Raw genomic sequence first — 25643 nt, forward strand, 5'->3', positions numbered from 1 at the left:
ATCATAAAATTATGTAAATAAGGGTGTTCTAGCCACTTGTTACTTAGGTCATCCTTTTGTTCAAGGGTAAATTTTTTGGGGTATATCTTCACGTAGACAAAAAAATCTTACTTTGGCGCTTCATAAAGTAGCTGCCCAACTTTGCTTATGTGGGTTTATGTTAATTTTCTATTTTTTCTGCAATGCTTTGCTACCTTCATGCACAGCCATAGCGCAATGGAGGCAATTTAATGTCCCACATTTGAAACTTACGATCAATTTTTAAAAAAAAGTATTTTATGCCAAAGTTAAGGGGACCAGGCCACGGGGTCGTAACATTTGATAAGACGAGCTGACTTTTGAACTCAGTCTCATTTTCCCATTTATAAGTGAGACTGTGATAAAAAAAATGAGCTCGTCTAACTTTTATGGCCCCGGGGCTCCTTAAGAGATAAACTACCCAAATTTGACGAATCGTTCTCTGAAGAACAATGCATGATAATGAAATCCCATATGTGTGTTCGAGGCTACAAAGCCACGCAGTACGAAAGGCATTTTATGAGATAAATAACCACAAAAAAACGGAAACCCTTGTGCAACACAAATAAAAAAAGACAATAGTACGATATTATTAGTACACCGTCCTAGAATTAAGAATGAATCTTTCAATTCTTTATACTAACGAAAGTTACTGACACATACCGATTTACTTGTTCCATTATGTGTCCCACCTACTTAACATTAAGTACACGCCTTGTCGCACAGACAAATGCATTTATCTCATCAGCTAGGGTTTACTCAAAACAATACATTTTATTATACTTTCATGTTAAATAAAAGTTGATAATCCGTTCTATTACCCTCAGAATTAGCAACACAGTTAGCAACGGGTAACACAAGGAATTGTCACATGCGCGTAAATTATGCGCATACGGTTCGCCGTAGAATTCACGCCATGATATAAAAGCAGTAATTTTTTTTCTAAAATTAAGACAGTATGATAAAATAAATAGTGCCTGTTTGGGAGGATAACAGTTGAAACTGACACCCCTCGAAAACCATTGTCAACCTCCGCTTCGCGTCTGTTGACAATGGTTTCCTCGGGGTGTCAATTTCAACTGTTACCCTCCCAAACAGGCACTATTTATATAGTGGTAACATGTGACCTCCACAAAAACAACAACTATTGCATCATTGAGATCCTCAAAAAATCAGAGTCGGACGGCATCGTACATTTCAGCCTCAGTGGTCACAGATGGGAATATACTGGTATGACAGAACATGTAGTAGTTATTGACATTAATACTTATTCGAAGACTCAGAGAGAGAGAAGTTTTGGATGCAGAGACTTCCTCGCGGGCTGATCTCAGACTTTCAAGTAGCTTTAACAGTTTAAGTAGTTGTAATTACCGTGTATCCTTCGCATGTAAGGATAATCAGCTGTTCTTTTTGTTTAACGTTCTGATCGACATTAATGATAATTATTTAGATTTTTTGATAACTCATTATGGATAATCAATTTCATGATTTAGTAAACATAAACAGGTAAAATGCTTTTGTTGGTGTTTCATACGGGATATGTTTCTGCAATTTGTTAGCTACCTTTAAACCCGCATGAAACACCAAAAGTAAGCATTTTATGTTTTAAATTTTGTTTTATTTTTGATTTTTTTAAAAATGTGTTTGTCCTCGAGGTTATACTATTGCTTTGCTCTAGAACTATTCTCCTAATAACTTGTTCGAAACGATGCACATTTTGTCCCAGGTGCAAAAGGGGTGCACTACGGCCCTGCCTTCATGAAACATCAAAGAAGCCTTTTAATTGTTTATGTTTATATATTTACATCTGTCTCTGAATCATTAAATCAATTATAGATAATTAGTTGTTGAATAGACATAAATTACTGTTATTGTCGGTTAGAGCTAGCATCACACAGAAGAATAGGTCATTCTCCATATATGTGCAGGTTACCATGGTAACAACAACTACGTATACTTTGAAGTGGAAGAGGGGTTCAATCCAAGTCCATGGAGTCCTTGGCCTCCAGTGAAGTGTAGTGAAGAAATAATCCATGCAAAGTCATCACAAAAAGTACAAAATAGACACCAATGAACAATGTAAAAATTATCCATTATAGCTACAGTACTTGAATCGATTTTGTTAAAAAAAAATAGAGAAAAAAATGCCAAGTGGTTGTAAATATAAACCTTTGACCAGCAGTGGGAAGGGATGGTGTGGATAAAAATGAATTTTGTACATGTCTATTAAAACTTTTGTGAAATTAAAATCTATCAATAACATGTTGTAAAGATAAATTATCTAAGCATACAAGTCTGTATGCCTGATTACACTGCTATACAGATGACAGGTTGAGGAGCATCTGTTAGCATACTACAACAGTTTCCAGAGACATCTGTCATTTACTAGTTCTCTGAATATTTGTAACTCATTTCACTTACAAAGGCTGAAACAGGCATTATTGTTTTTGTGATGTATCTAGCATAAAAGACCCCCCCCCCCCCAATGATGTGCTTTATTACTCAATTTTCTGCAATCTAATCGGATCAGTGTGTGCATATGAAATGACAGGATTGTAATATGAAAATTTACATTTTAAAATCTAAGCGAATTCGAATCGTCCCTGGGATGCATGAGAGAGGTGCCTTGTTTGCAGCTGGGTAAAGGGATGTCGGATACTTGACACAGTTAGCCATGGTTGCTCAGGTGAGCAATCTAGTCTATTAGCCTCTTCTTACAATAAGAGAGGTAACTCTCATCGGGATATTTCTGAAAAATAATGATACATTAGTAATAATTTTGCGGAAGCAAGTAGAGGAATGTTACTTCTTATATCAACAATACAATTAAAGCACATGCACTCGAAGATTTTTCATTTTACATACATGTAGCATAACCATTCTTAAATACACCGAATTTAGTCTATTTAGGAGTGTAATAAAATTTTTGAAATAAACACACGAGAGTCGAACAGAATATATATATATATATATATATATATATATATATATATATATATATATATATATATATATATATAAACGCTCTTTAAACTAACAAAGGCAAGTCATCATCACATCAGCCGTGAAATCGGTCATGAAATTACGCAATCCTTGGCATCGCGTGTGCAGCAAAGAAACTTCAGTACTATTAATGTCATTGATTTTCTTTAATTATAAACTTGCTTGCAAAATTGCAAGGTATTTATCTTTATCAAGTTTCGAATTTATTCTTTATTGTCTGTGGAATTAAGGAAGTCAGTATCCCTCGAGGAACTAAGTGCACTGCGGACAAAGTGTAGTATAGTTACAACCTTGATCATCGGTACTCTATTTACATGTACAATGTATGGATAATACAGCAAAACTGTGATTTGAAGCAACTTTGCTATTTCAAAGAGATACCCCCCGACCCTCCCCTTCTTGATCCGCGCATGATACTCATAAAGCAAATAACATACCGCCCCATATACTTAAAATCCTAAAACCGAGATTTTTTACCTTTGCTTCTGTTTGTGGATTAAGGTAGATACATGTAGCTCTGTAGAACAAAAACCAAACCTCCAAAGAAAGCATATATTTACACCTCTTTATGAATCCCTCAAGAGTTAGTCATATATGTCTCAGTATATTAACGCGCTTTCATTATTACTGTCGAAAAATTTTCTATAGATGTATATCTATTTGGAAGGCTGACATCGTCTGTGCATTCCGTGTTCAGATTATTTTTAAAACGATTTTAAAAAAATGTTAGTCAATATTTAAGCAATGATATAAATAAAAGATGTATCTGACCCCCCCCCCCCAAAAAAAAATAACACAAACAAAACTCCCCCAAAAATACGGGACTAGAAAAAAGTCACACAAATTGATACATCGTTTTTGAAATTCTTTATACAAATAGATATTGAATTCATAGAATACGTGAATTTAAAAATCGGAGATGTTTATGCTTTTAAAACATATTATACATTGAAGTTGTAGTTGAGATTTTACCCCCTTGTCAATTTTTTGCTAACATTCTCTTACATAACCAAATACTGACAAAATGTATCAATCATTAAATATTTAATTTGAATGAAAATAAATGTATTAATTATATTGCAGATTTCAGAAAAAAAGTTACTGTCAGGTTTAAGGTGGAACATTTCACCCAAATTTTATTTTATGTATCGCTTAAGTATCAGCTCTGAAGCATAATTTCGTTGTTCAAAGAAAGATATATGCCTTTAATTATTTTTGCGAATTTTTTTTTTGGGGGGGGGGGGGTTGGGGGGGGGGGGTGGGGGTGGTATAAAAAAGTGGAAAGCCTGTTTTGGTTACAAGAAACACACTGTACATTTTAAAATTTGGTGTATAAATGCATGATAATAATATCTAATTAATAGATCTAATGTCCAGTAATGTCAATAAGACGTTTTATAATTCGCCAAAATATTGATTCAACTAATTTTTATAAATAATTGCCTTATATTTGATCTCTATATGAAAGTCTCTTTAAAAGATTTTATCCATAAATTAAAAAAAATATCACTGAAACAAAAGACCTTAATAAAAAAAGAAAAGAAATACACTAAATAGGTAAAAACACAAGTGAACATCAAAAAATGATATTAAACATTTAAAAGGTGCACATTTAGCTAAGCCACTTAATATATTTTATATATAATTAAAGTTGGCTTTTTATTTTTAGAAAGAAAAACAACCAAACAACACACTCATTTATCAACAAAACAAAACCGGAATCACTGATCGTCTACCAGTCGTAGAACTTCATTGTATTAAGGTACAAGTATTTGTGAATGCCTGGTTTGAAATATGTTGTTCAGTTTCCAATATTCAGCAGAACGTTGAATTGTTGTCGGGATCGGCGTCATCGTTTAAATCTTTACCGGAAGCCATATTTTAATCTCGACGATACCGCGTGAAAATGAAATACGTCTGAAAATTATGATCGATTTTAGGGTGTTTTTATCAGCATCAGTCCTTTTTATTGCAGTTTTAGTCAATATCATAGCTTTTAAGACTTTTATTTTTATATCGTTTTCAATTTTATGCTCAATTGTTTTATTTGAAAAATGGTCAACGAATGGGCTTCGCGCGGGTGAGAGACAACGTAAAAAACGAAAGAACGACGTAAAGGAACAATTAACAACCACCAATGGTATTCTGTCAAACATGTTTTTTAACAGATCATTCCAAGAAAAATCAAAAGTGAACAATAACAATGCTTCCCCTTCGTGGAGGACCGGTGCCACATCGCCTCAGTTTCCAACGGACAACAGAATTCGAAATCGTAATGCAGTTTCAAGAAACCATTCATTTTCGGGAAGAAGAACCGATTTTAATTCCTCAAGGATTACAGACAGTCATTTGAAATATATACCTTTCTTACCTACCGTAAGAAGAGCACTAGGTCTTGATAATGTATCTAGGAGGTAAGTTTATCATGTCTGATATTTTGTAAATGTAAGTAGGCCTATTCAAACGTTTGAAAACTGATTTTTGAGATCTCTTTTCATTCCAATGAATCAATATAGTTTTAACACAAGAATATTAGTTAAATTATAAATATTGATGTCACGGGGTTCACGGGTGTGTGACTGTCAGTCAATATATCGGGTCTCAATAGCTCAGTGGTTAGAGCGCTGGCACGGTATGCCAGAGGCCCTGGGTTCGAGTCCTGATTGAGATCTGACTTTTCGCCACCTGTTACAATTGGTCCCAACGTGGGCGCCGTTGTCACAGGGTCGCTAAATGAATAACGAAATCTCTGGATTCGTACTTTGCTTTTATATTTTATATGAAAAGAAACCTAGAAAACACATTCACAACACAATACACACACGTTGACGAGAGACAATTACATGTACTACATATTTAACTAAATTACAAACACAATGGTTTTCCCAATTATAATACCTGTGATTTACCGACAGTATCACTGAATATGATCACTGGATGAAATATCTGGTTTCAGCACTGCGGAAACCCTTTGGAAACTCTGCGGAAACTTAAGGTAACTTTAAGTTTCCGACAGGTTTCAGCACGGAAACTTCAAGTTTCATTAAGTTTCCGCAGTGCTGAAACTTAGGCTGTCCATGAATCCAAATGGTTTCCGCAACGGAAACTGACTGAAACTTGAAGTTTCTGCATAGTTTCAATCTCCATATACGTTTGGGATACATATTGTTTACAAATGGTTTCCGCGACGGAAACTTACTGAAACTTGAAGTTTCTGCATAGTTTCAAATCTCCATATACGTTTGGGATACATATTGTTTACAAAGGGTTTTCGCAACTGAAACTTACTGAAACTTTTTATATTTTTGCTTTCACAAAAGCTGAGCAAGGTTTCTACTTTATGTAAAAACAAAACAATTTCAAACAGTTCCAAATTTATTTTGTTCAAAAATCTGAAATTGTTTCCAATAATAAATAAAATACAGCCAAGATACAATAATGGAGAAACATCCATATGGCAATTCCCTTATTAGGGACTTTTATTTAAAAAATGATAAAATTGTACAAGAAAAAAAACTCCTATAGAAATCTTTACACTTGTACTTTTTTTCATCTCGATTAAATGCCTATCAAATCTCCCTTTAAAAATGCAACAAAGATCTTACTTTTTTAAAAATATGAATGCAATTTACAAAATAACTGCACGTACATGAATAAACAAAGAAAACTTCACTGTTACATGAACATGATACACTTGTCTCAATTTGTTTTGAACTACAATGAATATGTACACCATAAAATATTTTTGAAAAGTCTAAAGTATTCATCTTTAAAAAAAAAATACACTACAAGATAGTAGTTGACTATAGAGGTATGACCCAGATTTGATTTGAATATGTCAATAAATTCCAAAATGAGGTCAAAGTGACCCACTTACAAGTTGGGATAAACCTTTTCTTTGTAAGTAATATAATTTAATGTTTTACAATAGAACAGGATTTGATATCATTTTTTTGATAATCCATTAAGTCCAAAGTGAACTTTTCATTTCCACCCATGATGTACCAACTGATCAGATTTTAATATCATAAGCCTGTCAGTATTTAATAGATGACCCAGAGGGAGATATGAAAAGCTTGTTGGCCAATAAAAAGCTAACAATGGAGCAGTCTGTCAAATCATGTGCAAAAATATGATGTACAAATTTAATTAATTATGCTGATTGCAACACACTTGTCTTCATTCCTGATGAATATTCTTCTTTACACACGGTTTACCTTCCTACATTTCACAACTTTACCTACATTAATATTTTTAAATCCAAGACATGAAGTAAAATATACATTGTTAATATGACAAGTATTACTACATGTACATGTACTTGCTTTTTGTAGCATGAATGTATAAAATACAAAGTATCACACTGATCATTCAACTTACAATTCTCATCAATACCAGGCTTACCAGCATTTTACTTATGATATAAAAGTTAATTCCAATTATATATTAGTTACATAACACAGATTAAAATAAAACCCACATGGAAACAACTTTCCATCCAAGTAATTTTGTTATATAAAAATTGTAATACATGGGGTATATGTTGTCTTTATATATTTTCATATAGTATTACGACATAATTGAATATTGTTTGGTGTATTTTATCATTTCTATGACCCATGCATTCATCTCCTAATGCAGTGTTTTTACATTTTAGATTGGTTTCTTAATTTTTCATATATTGCTGCAAATAAAAACTAAGTTATCAATAAATGTTTAAACAAAGAAAATGGAAAAAAAAGTAGTTAACACTTATCAACTTCGAGGTGTGAGGATATATGTTACATGGAGTCTAATATTTTATGCAATATTTGCAAATATAACAAATTATTTAAGAAAATGAAAGTTAATATCTGCAAGGTCTAATCAATCATTTAATAAGTCAAAACCATGTGATATTCTAAGATTCTAGCTTACAGACAGACATTGTAATATACTGGTATTTGATCATATAAAAAAAGTACTTTTATAGTTTATAGGTTTTTTGAAATGAGAATACTTTACAGTTAAAAAGTCTTGTTCTGCAGAGGTTTAGTCGGGTCGTAGAGATGTGTTCATTCGAATCAATAAGGAGTGTCCTTGGCTGTTGTTGATGTAACCCGAGTCGTAGTTTATGGAAATAGGCCTTTTTGGGTGACTTTCGAGCATTGTCCAGACCGGTGAAGCACTCATATGATCACATCATGGCTACAGCAGACTTAGTAGTTCTGGACAGTGGTAGCATTAAAATTCTTCTTCTTGCGATGAACTTGTTCTTTTCACTGGGCTGTACTTTATGTCTGTTCTATTTATCTTAAACATGAATAATAAAGTTTCATTTAGATTTTTAAACAATAAACATAAGTCATTCAGCCTAACGTGTAATAAAAGCATTCTGAATAAAATATTTCTGAATACAGAAGCTACTATGCAGTTGCCAGTTGCTGTTTAAACTATGTCATATAATGACTACAGTAGTATCTGGTCTAAAATGTTTCATTTTATGTTTGAAGCTATGTTATTTTCATTTTGATTCAATTATTGTTTGTTGAACAATGGAAAAACTTATCAACAATAAGTGTGCCCCCCCCCCCCCCCCCCCCCCCCCATCAACCTCCTTTTCAAGAACTTAGACCTGGATTTCCCAAAAATTACTACAGTAAATTATAAACATCCAACACATGTATAAGTTAATGGTGAAAATAATCAATTTCAAAGCAATACCTTGCGTTCACATCGTCCAGCTGGTCAAAAACATTCACCCGAATCACCGAACACTGAACAGAGGATGCAACTAATCACCGGAAACATTGACTTTGTATGCTGTCAATGCTGAAAAAGAAAAACGTGAAAGATTTCATTTTCCGGATTTAATTAATAATTTTTTTTCGTTACATTTAGAGTTTGTAAATTGTATAATGTGCGAAAGATTCATTGTTCGTCTTGTTTACCAACCAAGCATTCATATATTAGGGAAGTTTATATAATTATATATGTGTATAGCCTGGATAATCTTGATTATCATGCATATAAAGTTGGTTAATGGTTAACTTGGTCAAAACGTATATTTAATTAAAAGAGATACGGTAATAAAAATTAAAACGCCGAACCAAGTTTGAAAAAATGACGCCATCTTGATTTGATGGCGCGAGATCTCGTTTACAAATGAGAGATAAATTAGAGCCTTGAAAATGTTATTGGGAGTATCTATATTGTGAATTAAGTTACCTTGACATGAGTTCTTCGTTCCTGCATTATCTCCTTGTTGTAGAGGCTATTAATGCTTCTCAATTCTCCATTTTACAACAGCACCTTCTTGTCCATTTTAACCTTTGCTCGGAATCATGTGCGCCAATACTGACCAATCAGGACCCGCTAAATCTTGGAAAAGTGCATCTTGGGATAGTTTAAAATGAATAATGTTTAATCAAAATTATCATTTTTTACCGAATAGTATACTTTTTACATGTATATTTATTTTAAATAAGAACTGTCGGAGTCAGTATTTCCTGGTTAAATGCGACAAAGTATTGGCGTGTGTTTGTTACAATTGTATTTGTAACACGTGATTAACCAAAAAAAATGGCCGACCGTTTGTTTACAAATGTCTAATGAAATTAAACAATTTTTAATGAGACATATGTATCAGATTTTGTCTTCAGCTATATTTTATTTACATGTACTGATGATTTTGCCAAACTAAATATGATAGAGCCATATATAGTTTACTGACAAGTTAGTCTTGACTTGTCCAATTTTCACCGCGATTCTAAGCACGGTCATATTCTTAATCAAAATATAGAGGTGTGAAAATATTATGTTCATCACAGAGCAGGTTCTGCATGAACACACAGAAATCACAAATATAATTAGATGCCGATCAATTAACGGGGTCCGGTTAACAGCGTTCACCCGTACGGTCAATTTACAACTACGATGAATTGATGCCAATTATTTTACAGTTACACATGTGCACTGATATTGGTCATGCGATGAACAGTACGTTAAGAATACTTATGAAATTAAAATACAAACGCGTTAAACAAGCCGGGAAGTAAGACGTACACGTCAGACTGATATATAAACAAAATATAATTTTAATTATTTGGTATACTTTCTACATCAAATGTATACGAATGTATAATCAAATTTTATAAAATGGGATTAAAATCACGTGCACCACATGGCTAGTGCTGGATTTTAAACTGATTTTGTAATATAACGTATAACTTCAGTAAAATTATAAATAATGCTTATTATATCTTATAATAGAAACATGTGCATGTTTCATAAACATGTATCAATATCTGTGTTTACAGTACAGAAAGTAAATACAAAGTATAGAAATGCACGAATCACATAGGCGTCAAACCGGGGGGAGGGGCTAGGGGGGGGGGGGGGGCTTAGTGCAAAGTTTGACTTAACCAATAGGCATATAGCCCCCCCCCCCCCCTACTTTTTCTCGCCGGAAATGTAATTGTTCCTAAATTTACCTTGAAAGATTGAAAAGTTGGAGTAATAGGCATACTAGCCCCCCCCCCCCCCCCCCCCGACACGGATTAGGAATTTCATGATTTTGGGAATTAGGGTTTTTTAAGGGTTTTTCCTCAATATTTCTGAGGATTAGTCTAGCCCCCCCCCCCCCCCCCCCCCCACTTTCAATTTGCTTCCGACGCCAGTGAAATAATTAAACAATTATTATATAAGACTCAAACTCCAAGTGGGTTTTACTTGTTATTATCAACTGTAGAATTTTTAAAAAAAAATTCCTGTGTACATGTGTTGGCGTGGTATTAAAAAAGAAATGAATTAGCTCTAAACTTCAGGTTGTATGAATATTTGGTACGATTTGTAAAAATTTACAACGACTTTACCTTAATTTGTTTGCTTAATTAGTTACTGTACCTCAAGGTTCATTCAAATGATAACTAAATGATTTAAGAAGGAGTCTTACAAAATAGGTATATTAATTTATTTTACTAAATAATTATAATTTACTTATCAGTTTTACTAACTCAGGTACACACAAATTGAAAAAAAAATTCCCGCCGGGATCCAATTATAAACTCACGCTTCGTACTGTGTATATGTTATGTAACAGTCTTTTGTTCACTCCTGACAGAAAAAACCCTGCAATCCACACAGAATATACAGGAAAATCACAGAGAAGGTCACCTGGACAAAGAATGTATACACATGTATACACGTGCCCGAGTACCTAAGATTAATGATTTCATCATATGCATTAAACAAGATCAGACATCAGTTTTTCTTTTCAAATTCAATTAATTACTTAGTAAGGTTCTTAATCGCCTTATTTGCCACATTTGAAGATAGTTACATGTATACATATAGTTTCAGTCACGCTGAAACCTTACTATACATTTTAGTATCTACGGATTTATTATCATTAGGCTAGAATTAAACTTAAACCTGTTGAAAATAAATGCTATCACTATTAAACTCAAATCAATATTAGTAATAGTTTCAGCAATGCGTAAACCATTTGGAATCTTAACTTAAAGTTTCAGCATACTGAAACCTAGCGGAAATGTTCTGAAACTGATTGATATTTCCATAATAATTTACACAACTTTTCACATGATTCAAATTTAGTTTCCGCATTGCGGAAACCATCAGGAATCTTAACTTAAAGTTTCAGCATACTGAAACCTAGCGGAAATGTTCTGAAACTGATTGATATTTCCATAATAATTTACACAACTTTTCACATGATTCAAATTTAGTTTCCGCATTGCGGAAACCATCAGGAATCTTAACTTAAAGTTTCAGCATACTGAAACCTAGCGGAAATGTTCTGAAACTGATTGATATTTCCATAATAATTTACACAACTTTTCACATGATTCAAATTTAGTTTCGGCATTGCGGAAACCATCAGGAATCTTAACTTAAAGTTTCAGCATACTGAAACCTAGCGGAAATGTTCTGAAACTGATTGATATTTCCATAATAATTTACACAACTATTCACACGATTCAAATTTAGTTTCCGCATTGCGGAAACCATCAGGAATCTTAGACTAAAGTTTCTGCTGACTGAAACCCAACGGATACTTGCTGAATCGATATAATGGTTTCCGCATTGCGGAAACTATACATGAAACTTCAACTTCAAGTTTCAGCAAGGTTTCCATATAGTTTCAGTTTTGCTGAAACTTGATTTTTCATCCAGTGGATATTATAAAATTATGTTTAACAGTGATCTTACCAGGTATCCAGGAATTTAAATAATAAATAAATAACTGAATCTTTGAAGATCAGGAATGGAATATAACAGTAAATGATACTAGCGCCGTAAAGGGTAGAATCTATGGGTACTGGATTTGGCGGGACTTGCGCTTATAAGTGAGCGAAGTTAATAAAACATGCATATTAATGAGTTAAAAGTCGTCTGTCATTGGTCAATGAGACATGTATACATGTACCTGGTCACTAAATCCTAAAAATGGAAAAACCACGTGACTTATCACAACATTCACACATGCACTCATTCATACATACAGCAATGCGTTCTATCAGCAATGCGCGCTGATGAACATTAAATAAATAAATTAATATGAACTGTGACAATTATGTCACGGGGTTCACAGGTGTGTGACTGTCAGTCAATATATCAGGTCTCAATTGCTCAGTGGTTAGAGCGCCGGCACGGTACGCCAGAGGCCCTGGGTTCGAGTCCTGGTTGAGACTTGACTTTTCACCACCTGTTACATTGAAATATTAACTTCAGGTCTATAGCTCTCAGTCTAAATAAAATTTGGGGATTGATGTCATGGGAGCCACAGTTCTGTATGTGTTAAAACTGATGTAATAATGCACTTGCGAGAAATAGTACTTGGCAAGAATTAGTTGCATGCTGCACACCAGTATAGTTTTTGACTGATTTACCTTTTTTCTACACAAATTCTGTGGAAAAAACAAGAACTATTAAATTCTTAAGGCATTTTAGTAAATTTACTAACGATTTCACTTTACTTGCCTCAGTCTTTCTTTTAAAAATGATGTTAACAGACCGTTGAAAATAGTGTTGTTACGATTGTAGCGGACTATCGAAAAATCGTCACTGAAGGCAGCAAGTCGGCGACAATCGATAGTAAGTTTTTATCATCGATAGTCGCAAAAATTCAGTCACGTGACAGATGACCTTTTACTGCGTAGCAATATCCATAAAAAGACTTAAGTATTACCAGAGACATAGATAACATGTTATTAATGTCTCTGGTATTATATACAGTGACCAACCTAGGGGGCGACCTGCTTTGTGATCGGAATTTCGCCGGAATTTCCTCCGAAAGAGAAGTTGAAGTCGCACTTTATTCTGAGTTTACGATCTTGTGAATTTAACCCAAATGCAATAAAATAATAATTATCAAATTCATAAGACGTTTTCACAAGCTCAGTTAGACCCTGTTGTGATTAGTAACTTGCGACTGTCTTATCTTCATGTGTTATAAAAACGGGTGATACTGTGCATTGAAAATTACAACCGATGTCTATTACGTTTCATGCCATTATTACAATTATAGTTTGAAACTTGTAATTATAGTTAATAATACTGCCAAATTATTGCAAAAATAATTATAAAACGTTTGTTTACAGTTGTCTTCAAAATTTAACAGATCTGCTACATAACGGTTGTAATTGGGTTAAGGGTTGCACTAATACCTCCAAAATACAGAAAAGAACATGGTCTGATTTTATTTGTCATTTAACTTAAGGAAGTACAAAACATTTACATACATGCCAACTTTTGAAAATCTCCATGGGGGATTTTACGCGCGACGACATTTTCCTAGAAGGAAATTTCGCGGCATTTTGTCGTGTAATTGCTTTGTTTAAACAATTGAACTCTTAGAAAGTCATCTGTTTCTTTATCTATTTAACATTATTCCTAATGTGTTTATCAAACACTCTCCTCTTTCAAATGAAATCATAAATAAAGTACATAACTTTTTTCATATATTAAATCAATCTTTATTAATTAAAATCAATCTTTAAAATCTCAACAAACAAGAAATAGTATGGTATAGCAGTTCAAAAAGCACTAAGTTCTGCACGCAGTTGGCAAACAGGACCTAGCTCTGCTCTTGTGACATCTACAAAATAAAATGAATAATTAATTTAATTAAATATTAAAAAGCATTTATGGGTCAAGTTGCTATAAAAAGTGAAAGAAAGTATTTATAATTTTTTTCCTGACTTAAAATTGTTTATAGATATTATATATTAGCTTATTAAAAAATTTAGTAATACCTTCATCTTGCTCCAATTTTGATTTCACAAAGAAGTTGGTAGCAGCAGGTGGCTTGATGGATAGCTGTTTTCATGTTCTTTGTAACACCATTCATTCCACCATGGTCTACCCTAAAATCCCTCAAAATAAAAATAAAGAATTGTTACTCATAAAGTTTAACATATCTATTCTTCTTGTAGATAATGTATTAGCTGTCAATCTCTCCTTTAATAGTGTCATGTGTACACAATAAAATGTACCCTGCAAATAAATATATTCAATTGTACTATATATAAGTTAAACATACCTATTGCATGGCAATATACATGGTTGTCATCCAATTACGATCCCAATAGTCATCCCGAAAATCGGGAATCTGCCTCCCGATATTGGGATAAAAGTTTCGTTTTCTTTGATGGTGTAACCCCATTCTTGTCGAAGTTTTTGTAAAAACTTAAAGTGTGGCATTTTGCTGTTTGTCCCGATACTTCCCGATTAATTACTATCAAAACATGCTCCTCATTAGGTTTGCAAACACCCAGACACAGGTAGCGTACAGGTAATTACACCAATTCACACATCCCCATATACACACACGCGATACAGGTAAACAGCAATGGCGGTCATAATCCCGCTTTTTGATTGGTTAGCGTAGACAAGCAGCGCGGGATTTGAAATTTTAGATGGAAATCGGGACTTATTGTCGTAAAACGGGTTGGATTTTTTGAGAATCGGGATTTCGGGGTATTTTGACAATCCCGATCGGGATATCGGGATTTGTATTTTTGATGACGTGAAATCGGGAGAATCCCGCAAAAATCGGGATAGTTGGCATGTATGCATTTAATGTATAAAATGTGTGAATGTATCAGATCAATTAAATTTAACAAATTGGATAAGGTTTTACAAATTTTAGAAGTTTTATTTTGATTATCTTGCTTCTAATCCAATATCAATTAAAATTTTGCCCTAGGTTGGCCTCTAAGTATAATATTTAATTCATTTGAAAATAAGTTCATGAAAATGATAATTTATATACGAATTATAAATTTAAAAAAGGTTTTTTCTTTTATGCTGGTATCTTTCACTCATTGACAGGATGAAAAAAAAATCTTTGCTGGAATTTGAAAGTTTACATAATCGATTTTACAATCGATTGTGAGCTGCCGATTCAATCTGATAATCGATAGTAAAATTGTTCCGATTTTACAACACTAGTTGAAAATGAAGTACCGGTATGTAATTCACATGCAGATCATGACCTGCCATTTTTTCTTGTAAACAAACTGCACCACTTCGCCTAACGGGGCAAGTGATGGTGTTTAATAAAATATCAGATGCAAGTGAATTGACGATATCTGTAGTAAAATGTCCAAGGAATTATTTTTATAGAATATATTCAGAAATAAGGAATAATCAGTCCAAAACTAGCGCAATTTTTATGTGCGCTTTAAACAGCAACTTTTTAACATGTACAGAACTGTAGCTCCCATGTCGTCCATCCGAAAAAATTTTCAGACCGAGAGCTATGAAATATTAAGTGTAAACGGGGGCTTATATATATGAGAATACTTAGCTAGTTAGTATACGCATTCCTGGTGTAAAGAGATTGAAATAGAAAATGGGACAGTATTGTAATCTCGATTTATATTGTAGAATTGCTGCATACAAGATAAGGCCTAACAAAAAAATAGGTTTGTTTCCGCTTTCAGGCTGAAAAAAATTAGGGTCGGTAGGTAGGCTTTTTTTTTTTTACCTCTCCATTTGTTCAATTGTGCATATTAAACCATTTATCTATTAAACTGGGTAAGATAAAAAAAAAACAAGTATTTAATGAAAGCCCAGAGGATAATGAACTGATGAACTTTTTCCCGGCTGGTGGGAACATTTCTCGAGCTCAACTGGCAGGACATCACGGACGTGCTGCCATTTGTAAATAACAAACATCTACACAATACTGATGACATCTAAATAAGTTCTATAAGCGTTTTTACGACTTAAATTTAGAGGACACAATAAATTTTTAAATCGGATAAAAAAGAAAATTTTAACAAAAAACGAATAAAAACAGAAATTTACGAAAAAACTCAGAAATTTTTTTTTGGGTCGGCGGGTTCAAGTTAGGGTCGGTCAGGAAAGCAGAAACAAACCTATTTTTTTGTTAGGCCTAAAGTAGGAAGTATTTTGATTATGTACTAATACAAGTGATGTTCCAAATATCATTTATAATTGAAAATCAGTCGATTGTTACCACATTCTAAGTGCTCGATCATAAAAGGTTTCATTACAATTAATCAGTTGAGTTTTTTTTCCCTTTTAATGAGCGCATATCATAAACAGAATATTCTAGACGCGAAGTATCTAAACACTAAAAAGGTCTGAAAATGACTGACATGTTAGACAAGCTCCATATACTTACACAGGAAATAAAGCACGTCCTTGGGTTTGAACATATTCATTTTACAAGAAATTAATGTTGGACTGCCTACTACAGAAAATCTTTTGAATACAGCATTTTTATGGCAAGAAATACTAATTACATTGATACAAAAGGCCTAGTAACAAGTCAGTTAATTGTATCTTGTTTATTCCCATTTATTTAGCACTAAACATAAAATATAAAACTAATAATCGATAGTTAGTTGCGGTAAACTGATTATTCAATATTGATTATGAAATCCTCACTGGTTCCAATCACTAACTAATACTAAATTTAACCTAAATGTATAAGCAGTTGCTGAACAGAGCTTCAGTGCTCTGATTCTTAGGCAGTTGAATGTTTAAAGATGTAATAAATTCTTTTTTTTAAATTTCAGCCCTTTACCAAAGACCCCAGAGGTTACAGCCACCTATCCAGAGAGACCCGTGGCTGGGTTTTTACCTGCAGTGCGACTTGGGAGGAGAGAAGTTCCCCTGTATTCTCCAGCCTCAAGAACCATAGGAAGAAGTCCAAATACTGTGAAGATTGCCCCACCAGATCCTAGAAGGATGCACAACACAAGGTTAAAAATAACTTTAAAGTTATTATACCCCCGCAAACGAAGTTTAGGGGGGTATATTGGTTTCACCCTGTCCGTCTGTCTGTCCGTCCGTCTGTCCGTCTGTCTGTAGACGCAACTTTGTCCCCCCTATAGAATTTTTTATTACTGCATGGAACAGTTTGAAAATTTGTACATATTTTGAACACCATCTGAAGATGTGCACCTGCAATTTTTTTTAAGATCAGACAAGATTTAATGATTTTATGACAGTTTTCATTTTCCTTATTCTATATATTGTACATGTTGAGAAGTAAGGGAGGTAATCCTTACAGATTTTATTAATTAATTAATAGAAAACACTCTAAAATATATTTATATAAATACATCCAGATGGAGTTTTTTGTCTTTATGTCTTAATTAATAAAAAAAATTATTTTTTATAAGTATTCTATCAACTGACAATGCAAAGTTTTTGTTTGTCAATGATAAATTCTTAGGAGCTAATAAGAACATCAAAGACAAGTGTGGCTGAATTCATTTGTCCCAAGGGAGCCATTATCTGAGCCATGGTTCAGATGGAGCATGTGTTTAGGGGAAATTGATAATCTGTAAAGTGGGTGATGGTTTTGGGGCTATTTTAAAACTGTTTCATGCAAACCAAAAGTTCTATCATTATAAGGAAATAAATAATATAATTATTAATAAAGAAGTTAAACTATTTTTAGAGGTTGTTTAAATTTATTTGTCAAGTAAATTGATGAAGTGACCCTATTGGGCATTAATTTAAATGAAATTCAAAATTCAAAATTACTGATATGATTGTAGTGTTTTGGCAGTTTTAAAATTGTTTATAATATTAAATTTTCTTTTTTTTTTACATATTTTTACATAGTATGGTAATTATGGTAATGTTTTGGGAGTTTATTAAATTTAACAAGTTCATCAAAGAAAATCATAGTCCTATGGGATCAATTTTTGATATGGATCGTTCCATTGTGCCATAGGAGAAAGTGAGGAAAATTTGAAACAACTAATTCTAGAAATTTTTTTTGTATGTGTTCCAAACCTTTATTATTCAATTCAATTATTTGTCCCATTTGAAATTAGCCTAGCGGGGGTATTAGTCCCATTAGGACAGTTCTAGTTTATGGTTGACCTCCATTTTGTACCATACCATCCAAACAAGATTTCAACAAATGCCAGTGTTTAAAGTTTTATTTTGTCCTTGATCTTTTCATTGGAAAATAATTATGAGAAAATATGAGCATATTTAGATTTTCTTGTATTTTGTTACACTGAAAACAGATCTTACTTTTTTAATGAGATACATACTGGTAGTTTGCCTTACTATAACAGTGCAATTAGAATAAATAATGGGATAATAACAACTGTGGAACATTGTAAGGGGCATTGGTACTTACTGGAAATAAGATGGTACTGGTACATATATATGATAAAGTATGTTATTAAATGTTAATTAATCTGCATTTGTTTTTAAAAGATTTTTAAATTTACCTCGTTATATTTTACAATTCAGATTATTTCAAGTGAAAAGCAATCAGAGAGAAGAAAATAAAACAAGTACACCCAACACACAGTCAGTGTTGTCTGCATTAAAAGAGAAAAGGTAAGAAGTTGTCACACATTACATGGTAAACCTGTTTACAGAACATGTACTTATACAATTGACAAATTTAAAATGTTTTAGATCATTAATATGTATAATGACTATAATATGACATACATTACAAATTCTCAAATCAGATATGTTATGGAAAGTAGATTTCCATAGTTATAGGAGTAGAAGAGATACTTCAGTTGTATTTTTAAGCTAACTACTAGCACAAGTCATTGATTGATGAACGATAACTTATTTTTTGGGAGAAGGTGAGGGGAGGGGGGGTGGTCTTAATGTCAATATATTATCATATTCTATTAGCAAGATCATGATTGCAAGAAGATTTATAATCTTTTGTTTCTGCTAATTAATTTCAGTAGAAAGAGAGCCATTGAAGGATTGGATGTCACCATCACAGATGTACAAGGCCAAATGGCAAAGAGAAGGTATCGGGGAAAATGGGGTTTTAGTGCCAATGGCCTAACAAGTTCAAATTTAATGGGCTTGGGTATAGGGGTTGACTAGACCAGGATAAGAATGAGGCAAGGCCATTTAGGTTGGGGGGGGGAGTGAAGAAGAAAAAATATGCATTGAATTGTTCTTTCTTTAAAATTTCTTTCCCTTCTTAGTGACGTTATAATCAAATTATAAGCATCATATTAAATAAAATTTTGTAAACTTCCATCAAATATAAATGGATTGAGCTTTTAATTTATAAACTTCATTCTTCTGGTGGAACTAAGAATTCAGACATCCACAAATTTTTCTATTGAAAACTTCAAAAGTAAATAATGTTTTTACATATAAACAGATTGTTATTATATTAAAAATATTTTGTTTAATGAAAATTGTGCCACAGATATGAATAACTGTGTGGTGCCTGAAATTAGCTAAAATCTTATGCTATGGTTGACATGGTATCTGATATTATTTGCACCAAGTTAGCGCAGACATTGAGTTGAAATTCATCATTTAAATCGTGATACATGTATTGTAGGTCATTTCAATCCATGACAGATGTGACCTTATGGTTGCTGCAAAAAATAGACTATTGTGTCTTTGTCTCATAAGTGTACACCTAAAGTTTGTGATTTTTGTTAACCATATTTAGTGCATTATTAGTTTAAATGTCCTCTTTTAAATATTTATAGTACCATATTTTTCGGAAATTAGGTCGATACTTCCTTTCCTGGCATGTAGACCTTGTCCTATTCGTCGTTCCAACCTATTTCAGCTTTTTTGTTGTTAATTTGATATGAAATTCATGCAAACCTCTAATAAAATCATGAGAGTTTACTATTCTACCACTTGAACTTTGTGTAAAAGTCATATTAATTTTTATCAATATGCTGTAGTAACTTATCATAACAAATTAAATACATGAATATATGTGGGTTTTTTTAAAGGCGACAAGAAAGCCAGCAGTCCAATGCCTCCACATCCTCCTTGCCCTCGCTGCCAGACAATTTGCCTGATCTTTCTACCCAGGGTTACACCATTCCACGTCTAAAGACTCCGACCCTCAAGCGTTCTATAAACATGGTAAACCTGACAGACTTGGAATGGGAAGAGAGTGAGGAGAGAGGGAACATGAAGAAAAGACCCCGCCATGAAGCACATTACAACTCCATCTCCAGCTCTCTCAGTTCTATGCGACGTATGAAGATCAAACAGGTAAATATAATGTTATAATTGTATCATATGATACAATATCATATAATGTTTACTATACATGTATTCACCTGTGTTTTGGATATCTGAAGTTTCACATGAGAGAAAGTTTAGATGATTTTTGTATTATTTTCAATTCACAATTGTCTCAAAATGATGTACAAACAGCAGACTTTTGCCTTTGGAAGAGGAAATATGTTAAGTTTATGAAAATAGTTCTTTAATGTTCTTTTTTTCCCTAGAAAATATGATGATATTAAATGTACACAAAGTAATATAGAATATTTTTGTTTAGGCTGTGAACAAAAGGAAAAATGAATCCAAAGAAAATAGTGTGCTGGAGGATACTTCAGGCCGCATCTCGCCGGTCACCAAAAAGGCAATGCTTCGCAGGTAGGGATGACCAGGGACAACAATGCTTTATGTTTGATATTTATAAGTCCTGACCAGAGGACAGGGGTCTTATCAGTTTTACCACCATCTGTCTATTAGTCAGTCACTCTCTTTTTAGTGTTCCCCTTAGTTTTGAAACTTAAAAGTTTGTTATGTTCTATAGTTGTATACTACAGATGAAGATTAATTTTGCTATTTATATCGATCATTTATTTAAAAAAATTCTTTTTTTTCCAATCAAGTAGTCTCTCTCTAAATTAATGTTTGGGACACACTCTGATATGTAAATTTATATCAATAATTATCATTATGCTAAATGGGGCTATCAGTACAATAATGGAAAGGGTGAGTTTACCTTACATTAGAATTAAAGTTTTTGTTAGAACCATTTAACAAGACCTTGGACTTTCAGTAAATGTAATGATCTATTTCTTGCATCAAAACAACTTAAAATGACGCTGGTTTCAAGCAAATATACACTGATTGTGTAGTCTTCACTCAAAAGTCAGAAAAAACCTGTTGATTTCAAAGAGCCATGGCTGAGTGGCCTACAGTGTGAAAGACAGGCCTATATCACATTGCCATTTGACTCAACTACCCAAAGTCCAAGCTCTTGTTTTTTTGATATGTTTATACACTACCGTACAACGAGATATTTTACATGCAATACACATTTTCCTATGAATTTGAGAAAATAATCATATTATTTGAATGTAAAAATGATTCTAACAATTTCAAAAATATATTTTCTATTGTGCTGTTTGGAATATTTTTTTCTTTTTAAAAATGTTTTTTAGGATATCTTAAATAATGATGTAAAAAATTCTTACAGAGGAACATAAGGCGACACAACTTTATTGCTTGGTTCTCCAATTTTCCCAAAAAAAAAGAACATAAACAAGTTTTTATTTTACATGTAAAAACATGTAAATTTCAATCATAATGCTTGAGAGTTGATTATTTGAAAAACAATGATATTTACCTCACCGTTTCAAATGTGACAGTCTTCAGTTTAATTACCTAAACTTGACAAAGCTTTGTACACTTTTGGAGGCCTGGAGGTTCAATGGTTGGGAGAGTTGTCTTGATCTTGTTATATTATTGTTTTACATTTAAACTAGTTGCAACAGAAATATTTAAAAAAAAAAAAGAAAGAATAAATTCTACTACTTTCAAAACTACTTACAACAATATACAAGTGGTAATCAATCAATGAAGATTAAAAGAAGAAAGGACACCATTATTTTAAAGTGTATCAATTGCTATAGAACAAAAGGGAGGAATAGCACTTGCCATTTTTACTTGTACCATTCCATATTTTAAAAATATAATGTGAAATAAGCTCTACAGAAGGGCATAAATAGAAGTACAAATTACATATGGTAATAAATTGTAGAAAGTATGTTCTTTTTCCTTTGTGTAAAGCGACTGACTCTAACTCTTGAGACTGGTATATGCCTCTGTAGCTGCGGAGAAATGAATGAAAATAATGTAGCGACCAAATACTTTTATTATTCAGATTTACAAAATAGTTTGCATGGAAAAAAAGCTTTAGTTACAATATGTGATTGTATCAGATTTTTATCCAACAAATTTCATGTTTTCTATCCCTATGCAAAGAGTCGGAGATAGATATAACATTAAATACAAAAGAATTGTTGCTATAATCAAACGTAGGAGAACATATTGACAATGATTCTGCTTGCTGTGATATTCAATACTACTAGAAACTGTCCTTATTTGGATATGAACTATGGCTAAATGATTCATGAAAGATGATTCATGAAAGTAAATTAGCTATAGAAATGTGCTAATATTCATTTCAAAAATATGTTTTGTATTCATTTATGATATTTTTTAGTAGTTAACTGTAAGAATCATCATGATTTTGAAATATTATACTAGTATCAATTTCAAAATGTAAATGTCAGAATATAGTTAAGGTATGTATATGCATTTACAAGGGAACAATGAATTGTATGTGTGATTTACTATAAATAGTTATTGAATATGAAACTCTGTGGTTTCTTTGATTTTTGCGTGTTTTTAGTAAAAATCATTGTTTCAAGAATTCAGAAAGATTGGACAAAAATCCATGATAATTAGTGTTTGACAAATGCAGATAGTAATTTATGGAACTACATTATTATTTACTCCAAGATATATTGTACCTATTAATTTAGATATATGAAAGTCATTGGATGGGTTTTCACCAGATCAGACTTTTTTGAATTCATTGACATAACATGGAGATAGATTATGATGATTAATGAATATATAACTTTGATGTAACTTGTTTTTATTTTTCACAGTGCTGACACCGTATTATTGACTGAGAACAAAGATGTTCCATCCCAGGTTGCTCAGAAATCTGAGGACACCTCTAAAAGTCAGCTCTCAGATTTGGAGACATCAGTAGCTGAGTTCCTGAATAAGTCAGGGGTAAATAATGCAGAACTAGAATAATGTAGTTTATTGAAGTTATTGTCACATTTCTTAAATTGACTGACATTGATTTTAGCTCAACAACGAACACCACCACCCCCCCCCCCCCCCCCCCCCCCAAAAAAAATAAATTCTCAATGGTGATGTAACCATGATATTCAAATTTGAATAAGGCCCCAAAAAATTAACTTTGGGTTTTAGCCCAAAAATTTCGGAATTGTTATTCCCCCACAAAGCAAAGGGTAACGACTCAGTTTTTTTCTTTGCATCTAATTTCAGTTACCTTAACTTGCCAAATATAATAAGGAGTTGTGTATAATATGCAACACTCACCATTAGGACCTGACAGTTCATGAAAAAGAATTTTGGGTGTAAAATATGAACTAATACTTTTAACCAAACTGTCATGGTAATTTAAGGGGAAATCTACTATACTATATATAGGATTTTTTGTATTTAATGTAACTTTGCGATGTACCGTATTTTCCCGACGACTCGTCGATGCAGACGACTCGTCGAATTGCTCATTTTTAGCCAAAATTTTTACAAAATCCTTCGATACGTCGATTCAGACGACACGTCGAACTTATTGCTTCAAAATGGTGTATAAAACTGCAGTAACATTATCAGTGTATGATGCCACGATTTCCCCGATATTGCTACCAATTATTATAATAAAAAAAATCAATTCAATTCAATTCAATTACTCTTTATACTTATGCATCATATTTTCAAATATCGACAAAATCTACAAAGTCGCTTGCATTGTAAACAATTCCCGATATCGCGTGTTATGCAAAATTAAACTTACTATGACAGAAACATTTTATTCCCATGCATTAAAATAATCACCCACTCTGACCATCGCCAGTGTATTCGCCATTACGTAACCAGCCACCTGTTGACTCTGCGCGTGGTCAATGTTTGTTTAACAATTTCCGGTGTCAGAGGCATGCACCTGTCTCTTGTCGGACTTCAAAGGGGGATCTCAAGTGCAGAAAGCTTAGCAATTACTATGATTTGATGAAACTTGTTTACTTTGTATACAGCAATACAGTTACATGCTATTATTTTAAAGAGACACTGTTAGAATAGATCGATCATTTGTACGACTTGATAATGACGATATACGACATACATACGTTTCCTAAATTTTTTATTTGACAATAATCAAAGAATTGGACAATAACAAATTAATGAACTATAATCACTCTTATAACGGTACTCTTTATGTACACAGTGAGTGAAATTGCCGTATAGATCTCGGCCTTAGCAAGATTATTAACACAACCGTGATCAGTCTACCGTATAAACAATAGAGTTGATAATTGCCGATTACGTATGTTAAGATTGATTTTGACCATAAAATATTTCTTATTTATACTTTCCACTAACAACTCTTTACTACTAATAAAATCATAAAATTTAAAAACATTCCCCGGACCTACTGCAATATTTATTCCCATCCAAGTTTGGTTTTAATTTTACTGCGCAATATTATCTTCCCACTATAGTGATATATGGAATCATGTGACAAGGTGTTTATAAAAACGGAACGGTAAAACTTTTAATTGATTAAAGACAATGCACCATTGTTCAAAAACTGCTATTAATATGTATTCTAGTGTTAACAGATGAGTGAAAATGATAATAATTAAAGATGAACATTGAATTAATTAAAGATGAACATTGAATTCAACAACGTAATTTTCAATAACACAGCCAGCTTAAGATGATTAAAACCAAGATTTTTAATATTTTTTTTCACAATTTTCTGACCTCAAGCCTTAGACAAGTCGATCAAGACGATAAGTCGAGTGCTCTGCTTCAGAGAAAAAAATACCGACTTATCGTCGGGAAAATACGGTAATGTTTGTGACGCAGATACTTTCTTGATAGCTGTAATCTTTAAACAGCTCAAAGGGGTGACTAATCACAGGGAATAGGGGCATTTACTCAGAACAGTATATTTCTTTGCCCCAAGGCTATGTCTGAGATAACCAGCATGAATAAGTGAAAAGCGCACATGTGTACAACAATGGCTTCAATAGGGCTGCAGTGGTCTTTAAAAATTAAAAGTGAAACAAATCATCAAGATAAGTTGTTTTATTTTTTTTTAATGAATAGTAGTTAATCACGTATTTTAAAATGCTTATTAATTACAAATGAATACATGGTAGGCTAACTCAATCAGGCCCAAAATCATGACCTATTGCACAGATCTATTAATAACATCTGTAATGGTGACATACATGGAGATGGTGATTGCACATGCAGGT

At 32.8% G+C, this 25643-nt stretch overlaps 1 protein-coding gene and 1 long non-coding RNA gene across 4 annotated transcripts in view; one reads left to right on the forward strand and one right to left on the reverse strand.

Annotated features, from left to right (window-relative positions):
- The first annotated feature begins 4875 nt into the window (after positions 1 to 4875).
- Positions 4876 to 25643, forward strand: part of LOC128187240 (nuclear pore complex protein DDB_G0274915-like) — a 28231-nt gene continuing 7463 nt past the window's right edge. For 2 of the 3 annotated variants that reach the window (XM_052857531.1, XM_052857533.1), the window contains exons 1-7: positions 4876 to 5435; positions 17073 to 17258; positions 18775 to 18864; positions 19233 to 19301; positions 20262 to 20529; positions 20822 to 20919; positions 23232 to 23361. In XM_052857531.1, the coding sequence (XP_052713491.1) occupies positions 4948 to 5435; positions 17073 to 17258; positions 18775 to 18864; positions 19233 to 19301; positions 20262 to 20529; positions 20822 to 20919; positions 23232 to 23361 (1329 nt within the window). In that variant the 5' untranslated portion in view covers positions 4876 to 4947. The remainder of the gene's footprint in view (positions 5436 to 17072; positions 17259 to 18774; positions 18865 to 19232; positions 19302 to 20261; positions 20530 to 20821; positions 20920 to 23231; positions 23362 to 25643) is intronic. The other variant, XM_052857532.1, reaches the window with a different exon arrangement.
- Positions 12368 to 17058, reverse strand: LOC128187242 (uncharacterized). The gene is made up of 2 exons (XR_008244054.1): positions 14277 to 17058; positions 12368 to 14119 (listed from the first exon to the last, which is right to left on the reverse strand). It is a non-coding gene; the product is annotated as an uncharacterized LOC128187242 (long non-coding RNA).

The sequence above is a fragment of the Crassostrea angulata genome, chromosome 6 (assembly GCF_025612915.1).
Source record: "Crassostrea angulata isolate pt1a10 chromosome 6, ASM2561291v2, whole genome shotgun sequence".
Classification (NCBI taxonomy): Eukaryota; Metazoa; Mollusca; class Bivalvia; order Ostreida; family Ostreidae; genus Magallana; species Magallana angulata.